At 38.4% G+C, this 9,801-nt stretch overlaps 2 protein-coding genes across 3 annotated transcripts; both read left to right on the top strand.

Annotated features, from left to right (window-relative positions):
- Window positions 1–1,677: 1,677 nt before the first annotated feature.
- On the top strand, window positions 1,678–6,380 carry NEK4 (NIMA-related kinase 4). Of its 2 annotated transcripts, none has more exons than XM_021966262.2 (15): window positions 1,678–1,966; window positions 2,561–2,696; window positions 2,775–2,841; window positions 2,975–3,040; window positions 3,152–3,198; window positions 3,312–3,357; window positions 3,476–3,556; window positions 3,643–3,685; window positions 3,801–3,850; window positions 3,933–4,014; window positions 4,150–4,199; window positions 4,333–4,406; window positions 4,628–4,679; window positions 4,951–5,412; window positions 5,530–6,380. In XM_021966262.2, exons 2-15 carry the CDS (start codon window positions 2,611–2,613, stop codon window positions 6,166–6,168), a joined length of 1,845 nt encoding a protein of 614 aa, XP_021821954.1. In that variant the 5' UTR covers window positions 1,678–1,966; window positions 2,561–2,610; the 3' UTR covers window positions 6,169–6,380. The 2 variants fall into 2 exon arrangements, with proteins under 2 accessions (XP_021821954.1, XP_021821955.1); XM_021966263.2 differs by lacking the exon at window positions 1,678–1,966 and adding an exon at window positions 1,979–2,109.
- A 135-nt stretch (window positions 6,381–6,515) lies between these two features.
- On the top strand, window positions 6,516–8,046 carry LOC110763476 (2-oxoglutarate (2OG) and Fe(II)-dependent oxygenase superfamily protein). The gene is made up of 2 exons (XM_021966264.2): window positions 6,516–6,850; window positions 6,937–8,046. The coding sequence occupies exons 1-2, from the start codon at window positions 6,581–6,583 to the stop codon at window positions 7,906–7,908; spliced, it is 1,242 nt and encodes a 413-aa protein (XP_021821956.1). The 5' UTR covers window positions 6,516–6,580; the 3' UTR covers window positions 7,909–8,046.
- Window positions 8,047–9,801: the final 1,755 nt, after the last annotated feature.

Below are 9,801 nucleotides of genomic sequence, written 5' to 3'. Positions count from 1 at the left end.
AAGAAAATAAATTAATGGATATATACCATATGTGAGTATAAAGTACATAAACTATATAGACTGAATCTAGAATATATTTAGTTTTTCACTCATCAGGACGTCCGAACGTTATTATATTTCTATATATATATATATATATATATATAGGTATATCCCATGAAATAAATGAGCAAGGGCATGAGCTGAATGTTACAATATTATAATCCCTTTTGACATATCATGGAGGCAGACAAAAGATAATGTGCAAGATCGGATCAAGAATAAGAATCATACAGAGTAAAGGAACGAAAGATATATGCAAGAAAAACGATGTGATCGATAAACATATTTTTAAAGTAGCAAAGTTAAAGTGAAAGAAACTACCACTCTGCTACTTATCTCTTGTCATTCTCCAAACTCCTCTTTCCATGCTTTTGAAAGTTGAAAATAAATTTTTTTCCAGGGAAACACACACCCTTTGTGACTTGTTGTGCGTGAGATTCAGGCTAGCTAAGCTAACCCACCATACTTGTGACTGTTAGAGCATCCTAAGCGACATATAGTGTGCACAAAATGTGGGGCGGGTGGTCCAGATTCGGAGATATGCTAATGGATCTTTGTGGACAGAGGCGTTGATTCTATTATAAGCACCCCCTTAACCTCTACTTTTAGAGCCATTTCATATTTCCGTGCAACATTTGAAGATTTGACCCTACCTTTAAAACTTATTGCTGCACTGCACGGCAACCTTCACAAAAGCATCATGGATTAGACAGAGACGGGTCTCCAAAATGAATCCAATTGAAAGTCTCCATCCATGCCTGATATTGGTCTATATGGTGTGGCTCTTGCAAGTTGGCCTTGTAAAGTGCATGCGCTCAGACATGATGGGTGACTCTTTCTGTCTGGTCTAAATAAACAAGAAGAAAACAAATCAAACATAACAAAAAGATTTGGGGTTAGTGGGGGGGAGTTGTCAAATGGGCATCTTCAGGTGGTGGAAGTAGTTGGAATGTTTAAGAAATGGGCTTTCTGCACAGGCCTAGACACTTGAGTAGGCATCTCCATAGCAACAATTGCTCAAGTAAAAATGTATTGAGAGGTTGGCGGTGACATTTCCAAACCACCTTATATATAAGTTTAAGGAAAAATGTCACTTTTGATGTTTATAATTTGTTGGATTTTTTATTTTTGTCCTTATGATTTCAATTATGATAATTTGACGAATGTAGTTTGATATCCCTCACAATTCAAGGATAGATCCAAATTTTCGTTAGATTTAGTGATGGAGTAAGCACGTGTCACTGACGTAGAGCTGTATTTTAGACTATATTGAAAGGAATTTGACAGAATTTGTAACATGTCCTTGAATTGCGTGAGATTTAAAACTAGATGGATAAATTGACAAACTGAAACTATGGGAACCAAAATGAGGCTCACTCGCCAAGTCCAGTTTCCAAAAAAGCCCACCAAACCCTTTACATTCTGTAATTCAAAACTCAAAAGCCCACGCACCAAAAAGGCCCACCAAGCCCACCAAGCATGCCTCCGCCAAATTTGAAATTCATAAAAAAGCGTAAAGAAAAAGGCAGGAAAGTCCGTTTCTGTTTTGGGTCAAAAGAGGGAAGTCTGTTTGAAGGACAGGGATGGAGACTGAAGTACGTAAGAGTATGAATTCATGAAAGCGTAGAGAAGTGGAGCCCTTTTTGGCTCTTTCCCAATTTCAATTCCTTCCTTGCCCGTGCAGTGTGGTCCCCTCTGGATTTTCAGTCTTTCTCAAGAATCTTTTGCAATCCAAAAACAAACTCTCTCTCTCTCTCTGCAAATTTTGAACTTGAATTCTTCTTAGCTTGCTTTCTTTTTAATTCTTTTGCCGCTCACCCTCTCACTCTCTCTGATGGATGGATAATATTAGGAAATTACGAAATTAGGAGAAGTAGGTGAAGAGCTTTTATCAGAATTTCCTAATTTTGTCCCCGAATTTTAAGTAAGTATATACTCTTTCTAACGTTTTAAAGGTTCAGTTTTTTGTTTTTATAACTACTTTAAGTTTTAAACCAAGAAAGAACAAGCTGGAGTTTACTTGTTCTTCGATTTCCTTGGAGCTGTTTTGCTTGTTCTTGATTCTTGGTACATTTTTTTTTATTTCCTGTTTTTCTTGCTCTTACTTTCTGCTACAATTTCTGATATGCAATCATTCCCTTTGGTGGTTTTATCTCCCTTACTTCCCATAAATTCATGCACATGTTCATTTTGGATAGTGAGTGTTCGGATTTAGATTTAGTTGAAAATATATTTGAATTTAATTCAATCCCTAATTAAGCTCAATGGGTTGATTTGGTTGGGTTTACCATGTATTAATTCCTTATTTAAACTCACTGGGTTGATTTGGTTGGATTCACTACTGTATTGATCAAATTCTGCTTCATGATTTTCACTAATTACTAACTCCCTAGGACCTCATGCTTGTTTGTACATGTGTTTCCTTTCTGAGGCTTGTGATAAAGGTTGAGTCTTGTATGGTTTTTTGAGCATGTGTTTGTGACATCCTTCATGAGCTGTATTTTTTAATTCTTTCAAGGAGTAAAGTCTTTCACAAACACTGAAGAGTGAGAGTGATACAACTGTAAGATGGAGCAGTACGAAGTTCTAGAACAGATTGGGAAAGGTTCTTTTGGTTCTGCTCTTCTCGTGAGGCATAAGCATGAAAAGAAGAAGTGAGTGCCCTTTCAATTTTAATATTCATTTGAGTCTGAGAGATAAAGTTCATTATTCATTCAGACATACATGCATAGGTATGTCTTGAAGAAGATCCGTCTTGCTCGTCAAACTGATAGAACCCGCAGATCTGCTCACCAGGAGGTTGGTGTTTTTTTTTTTTCTTTTCTGGGTTTAAAACTAAATCCATGAGCACATCCTAAGAGTAGAGTAATACTTGAATGGTGGATGTACCAATTTGGGTTTTAAATAGCTGTCTTGGTTCGTTGTGATGTAGATGGAGCTTATTTCCACGGTACAAAATCCATTTATTGTGGAGTACAAAGATTCATGGGTTGAACGGGTCAGTATGTCATGATAACTTTTGTTTCTAATGCCCTCATGAGTTACTAGGAATTCATGTTCTTTATAATTCTTTAGTTCTGCAATTGATGCTTCAATGCCTTCGTTTCAGGGTTGCTTTGTGTGCATTGTTATAGGGTATTGTGAAGGAGGAGACATGTGAGTTTTGCTTCTTGGTCAAATCCCTTCATAACTAGTGTAGGAAATATTTGAATTTTCCTTGTTTCTGCTGCTTTTCTGATCATTTCATGCCAATGCCTGTTGCTGTACAGGGCAGAAGCTGTAAAAAAGGCCCATGGTGTTCAATTTTCAGAAGAGGTTCTTATTTTTGCAGCGAACTTTCCCCTTGGTTTTATAAAATCTCACAATTGTGTGCTAGATATTTAATCAAACTGTGATAATTTATGTTTCTTACTTGAAAATTGGAAATGCACAGAAACTTTGTACATGGTTGGTTCAACTCTTGATGGCCCTTGATTACTTGCATGCCAACCATATTCTTCACCGTGATGTAAAGGTCAGTGGCAAGTTGAGGGAGAGATTTGTTTAGAGCTACATGTTTGAAATTGCAGAATTTGCTCTAACTGTGTTCCTTTGCTTCAGTGTTCAAATATATTTTTGACAAAAGATCAAGACATACGTCTAGGTAAGTTATTGTTCTTTTTGTATCCTTGATGCCAATTGGCATTCCAAGTTCGTTTACACATTGTTCAGTTAGTCGTTGGAAATTGTCTCTTATAGTTACATGATAATACATGTAGGTGATTTTGGTCTCGCCAAAATGTTAACTTCTGACGATCTAGCTTCCTCTGTAAGTGGTTCACCTGATAAAGGCAATCTTAAATTTTACACACTGGCTTATGCATGACCAAGATGTTCTGCTCCGTGTACAGGTTGTGGGAACTCCGAGTTATATGTGCCCTGAGCTTCTTGCCGATATACCGTATGGTTCTAAGTCAGATATTTGGTCTTTAGGTAAGTTTTCCCTTTCATTAGCATCTCCTTGACATAATCAGCATGTTCATCTCCCCCCTCCACGCCTGCCCGTCCTTTTTTGTTGTTTTTTTGGCTTTTAAGCCACATACACATTAAATACAATGCTTATTCCAGGGTGCTGTATATATGAAATGGCTGCTCACAGGCCTGCATTTAAAGCCTTTGTAAGTTTGCGGATTTTCATTTAGTATGAATTATGTATTACCTCTTTGCCCCATTTCTGCATTTAACAACAATCATAAGGCTTGAGGAGTTGACTTTTTCCTAGATAACTTATAAAATTTGTTCTGACTACAGGATATACAATCTCTGATTAACAAAATAAACAAGTCAATAGTGGCTCCGCTTCCAACATTGTACTCTGGTGCATTGTGAGTTTATTTCTCTCTTCATGTGCCTCCCGTCTCAAGTTTTTTCGGTGATTGTAATTTCATATATGTAGTTTGGACATGCCATTGGAAATTTAGTGGGTTTTATTTTATTTATTTCTTTAAAATATGATAAATTAATGGAAGGTGCTTCCGCTACCCAAATATTTGTATGTATGCAATGAAAGGTTCCCTGATATGTTCTCTGTTTTCTTCCTTTGCAGTCGAGGTCTTATTAAAAGCATGCTGCGGAAGAACCCAGAACTTAGACCAAGTGTAAGTTCTATTTATCTATTTTCTTGACTACACTTTCTTTTACGATTAAGTCTGAATATGTGTCTGACTCCATGTAAGTCACATAAATTTATGTTTGTTGAGTTACACGGACTTGTTTATAACCTAGATTAAAGCCCAAAATCAAGTCCATGTTGCCATTGTGGGCATGGCCTGGGTACAACTACAAATTGTTTTGGTGCTGCTGCATGTTGATAGAAATAATTATTCGATTTCTGTGCATTTGTTCACAAACTTATCCATGTTTTGTCAGGCTGCAGAGGTGCTTGGTCATCCCCATCTTCGACCTTATGTGCTTAAGATTCATAAAAAATTGAATAGTCCTCGACGGAATACTTTCCCAGTTGACTGGTCTCAGTCCAGTTATATAACGAAAACAAGATTCATGGAGCCAGAAGCTATTCCTGTACATACTTTCAGAGAGAAAAGGCGTTCATACAGCAATGACAGAACCTTAAATCCTAGTATTTCTGGAACTGAACAAGACTCCCCATGTTCTAGCCTGGGGGCGCAGGAATTTCCAAGTTGTTTAAATCATAAGTTCACTGAAGTATCTATTGGAAGTGCCTGTGAAGATTATGGTATCAAAAAGTCAGTGGCGACTAAGTTCACCGTTGTTAATACTCCAAGATCGACACCAGCAAAAGTTTCTGCTAATCCTAGGAGACAGATTACGCAGTCAAAAATTTCTCACGTCAGCTCAAAACGTGATTCAGTAAGTTCATACTGAAGTGGCTAACAATTCAGTGAGATTATTTATTACTTTTGACAACTTTGTGGGGAAGAAATGTGTAGGTTGCTGATTAATTGACCCTTATTCTTATGATTGCAGCTTCCGGTGTCACATTCTCCAGCCAGAAAATCTTCCCAGTCAACACGAAGAGCTTCTCTTCCGTTCTCAACTAGAGCTGCAGCTGTGCAAACCCCATATAGACCCCATGTAGGTCCCTTGGGAAGCGTGGAGTCTCCAGATGTTTCTGTGAATGCCCCACGAATTGATAAGATGGCTGAATTCCCCTTAGCCTCTTCTGAAGACCCCCTCATTCCTGTCCATAGAACTTCATCAACATCAGCACAATGCTCTTCTACTACTGCCCCAGGCAGCATCAACCGCTCCATTACAAAGGACAAGTGCATGGTCCAGGTTGTTGACAGAACTGTTGCCAAGTGCAGTTTGATTGATGTCAGCAATGGAGCTGCTCGAAATGGCAGCGAGTCCTCTGATCAAAATCCTGCCACTGGTGTTTCAAGCCATTCATCTTCTGAGTCACGACAGCAGCGGTTTGACACATCATCGTTCCAGCAACGTGCAGAGGCATTGGAAGGGTTGCTCGAGTTCAGTGCACGTCTTCTACAACAGGAAAGGTTCGAAGAGCTTGGGGTGCTGTTGAAGCCATTCGGACCTGAGAAGGTTTCTCCCAGGGAAACTGCCATTTGGTTGACCAAGAGCTTCAAAGAGACTGCAACCTAGTCCCAAAATCTCACATTATGATTGCTTTAACTTGTAAATTCTCCGTCTTTGATTTCTGGAATGCGAAAACATAAAGAGTAGCTGGTTAAACCTTCATGCTGAAGGTGGCATCGAAAGTGTTTAAAGTGAGTGGAATTGTAAAATATAAACTAAAACAGGTTTGAATGGTTTTTGGTTGTGACTTTTGTTGGTTATTTTTCTTGTTTTCTTCACCTATTCTTCAAGCTCTCTGATTTTTCATCACTCATCTCTCATAAATAATTAAGCCTAAAAAGATCTTATTATATAACTAATTTTTTAAATGATAAATATAAAATAATGTGAGGTCATTTTGGATTGGGCCCCATTCTGCATCATCTTGCATTAAATTCGAACAAGTTCGAGAAAACGAAACTGTCACAGACAGACAGACATGGAAGAAGCGGAAGTCCTACAACTCTACGAGCTCAGCTACCCGGATCTCGTACTTGTGTCGTCCAACAATGTATCATTGTCGTCAGCGGAAGAGCTTGAAAAGTTGCAGTCAACGAGCAAAGCCATAATGGAAGCCCTAGGGCCCATGGGACCAGGTCTGCTATCGATCACCGGCGTCCCCAACGCCGCCGCTCTCCGTCGTGACCTCCTCCCTCTGGCTCGCAAGCTCGCCCTTTTGAACCCTAACCATCTTAAAACTATTCTCAAGGTACTAAATTTCCCACCAAAAAAGGAAAAGTAAAAATCTTTTTTGACTTTGTTTTTGCCCAAGTAATTAATTATGTGTTTGTTTAGGATCACAAGTTGGGGAGTGATGTGCCTTTGAAAAACCCTGAGAGAAATGTGTCATCTTTCGCAATGCAAATCAAATATTCACATGATTTTGATGAAACCCAATTGAATTCAGAACATGGATCGGTTGAGTTTGAGAATCTTGGAAATGGGTTTAGAGAGTTAGGGTTTTGCATGATGGAGCTTGGGCTCCAGCTTGCTCGAGTATGTGACAAAGCCATTGATGGCAACGAGCTTGAGCAGAGCTTATTGGAATCTTGCACTGCCAAAGCTCGCCTCATTCACTACCATTCCCCAATTGATAAAACCATTCTTGTAAAAGAAGCTATGAGCACAAAGAGAACATCAAAAAGACCCTTCAATTCTAGCGGGAAACAGATTGGTGATGAACATAAACAACTGTCAGGGATTGGTTCTGATAATCTGTGGCAGCAATGGCATTATGATTATGGGATTTTCACTGTCTTAACAGCTCCAATGTTTCTGTTGCCCAATTCTGCACAAGAAGCAACAGAGGAAAGAGATGAAGAATGCCCCTATCCAAATGGGCATACTTATTTGCAAATATTTGATCCCATCAAGAATAATGTGTTCATGGTGAAGGCCTCTCCAGAGAGTTTTATAGTTCAGGTTGGGGAGTCAGCTGATATCATATCAGGAGGAAAGCTTCGCGCCACTCTGCACTCTGTTGCAAGACCGTCCAAGTTTGAAAATTTGAGCAGAGAGACTTTTGTTGTGTTCTTGCAGCCTGCATGGAACAAAACTTTCTCCATAACAGAGTATCCCATGAACTTGGGGATGTCGACGGAGATCAAAGAAGTCGATGAGCGAGAACAAAGCAGACTCACTGAAGAAATACAGAAGATTGTACCACCTCTGGCATTGCGGTTGAAGGATGGGATGACATTTGCAGATTTCTCACGCGAAACCACCAAGCAATACTATGGTGGCACGGGTTTACAGTCTAATAGATAAAGTGTTCCTTGGATTTGTATATTCCCAATTGCTAATTTCACTTTGACTGATCAAATAGATTCATCTGTCATTGGTTCATGTAAACTTTTGTCTTCTTCATATCATAGATCCTGATTTTATTTGTTGTGTTCTTCTTCATACCATTCTCTTAACTTGTTACAAGTAAAAAGTGGAGATAGATTGAGACTATACCCGGCAATTCTTCAAACTAAAGCCATAAGATGTTCAGCCGCGCGTGATAAGTTTTGGGTTGTTCTAGTTTTGCACTAATCAAGTTGTGTTACTGGTTTCGTGGTAAAGGAGACAGAATCTGCAAACTCTGGCTGCAGAAACAGTTTGATAGAGTAGTTTCAACTTTCAACCAGGCAAAGGTGGTACCTACTACCGGGGGTATGCTCTCAATGAGTCTGTTAAAAAGGCTTTATATCTTCTTAACTAATTGAAGCTTTTGTTCTTGTCTCCATGTAAATTAAGCTTCAACCACAATATTCTATTGAGAGACGTACTCAAAGTCTTCCCTTATTGAAGGAGATCAATTAGCATCTCTAATTTCCACACAAAAAAGGCTACAAAACAGATTTGAACAATGGAATTATAATACAAAACACAATTTGGCAAATATGATTCATGGAATTATGAGGAAAAATGAGGCAAAAGGAATAAAGGGTGTTCCTTTAGTCAACAGTCATTGGCTAAGAAACGAAAAAAGCCTTACAGGTGAAAAAGAAAGCTGCTTCTCTTCTTTCGATCCTTTTGTTAGTCAGATTTTTTATGAGAAGGGTGTTATTTATACCAAGAAAGAGCCAAAGTTGTAGATGATGACGTGCGCAGGCACGCGCATTATAGCAAAGGTCCCTCTCCAGTGCGCAGCTTTGTGTCTCTCAAAACAGTAAGAGAAAAAATGGTTCCACTTAAAAATTTGTCTTGACCTCCAAACATGTCGGCCTTGGACGTTGCCAAGACCTTAGCTTAAGAAACACAGTCACTTAGGTCACCCCCACTCAAGGAGATTAGCCCTTCTGACATCTCATTCATTCTTGCATGCCTCTGTCGCCATTGAAGCTGCAATGAGAGTGAGATACTTTGAATTATTTTTGTAGGTAAATGGATTATTTTTAAAGAAGAAAGAGTTACAACGAAGATCTGAGGCGGATTCCAAAAGAAGAGACTTTGAATTATGTTGTTAATCAATGTTTAACAAATTTGGCTGAAGTCCAAAAAGGAAGAAAACATAGGGTTTTTTTTAGTACATGCGAAAGTCTAAACTAGAGAGGAGGAGAATTTCTCACACATACAACTATGACGTCGTGGGGATTCAAACTTGAGACTTCGAATTTACAAATCAATACTTTTTTTTTACTGGGCTACACCACGTTGGCAGGAAGAAAACAGAGTTGGTATGTTGAAAAATGGAGTTCATCACTTTTGTTTGTGTTTTGGTGTGTGTGTGAAGCCTCAAGAGTGAAGTGGTTTAATAACTTTCCTATCATTTTTATCCTTTAACATACAAAAGCTCTTTTGAAGAAAGATGATTAGTCACATGATCAAAGTAGGTCCACACAATAGAAGGGGGGGCTAAAAGCATCCCTAAAACCTCTTTTTGTACAAGTATAATGCTTACAAAATTGCTATTTATGCACTAATCTTTCACACCATCATAAGTTCCAAATAAAGCTAACATAAAATACTTATCTTTCCAGGTGGCACCACAAAAAGTACTTTACCACATCCAATTTGACCAAAGACCATATCTAATAAATCCCCTCTTTTGCTTACTCACAGTAATAAGCACATAGATTTATTGATCATTAATTACCAAATAGGCATACACATTTTCCTTGTGTGTATATATATATATATATATATATATATATATATATATGTCCATATTTT

This window comes from Prunus avium, chromosome 8 (genome assembly GCF_965620075.1).
Source record: "Prunus avium chromosome 8, drPruAviu1.hap1.1, whole genome shotgun sequence".
NCBI classification, from domain to species: Eukaryota; Viridiplantae; Streptophyta; class Magnoliopsida; order Rosales; family Rosaceae; genus Prunus; species Prunus avium.
The sequence above is the reverse complement of the archived record's forward strand: the minus strand, read 5'-3'. Positions and strand labels throughout refer to the sequence as shown.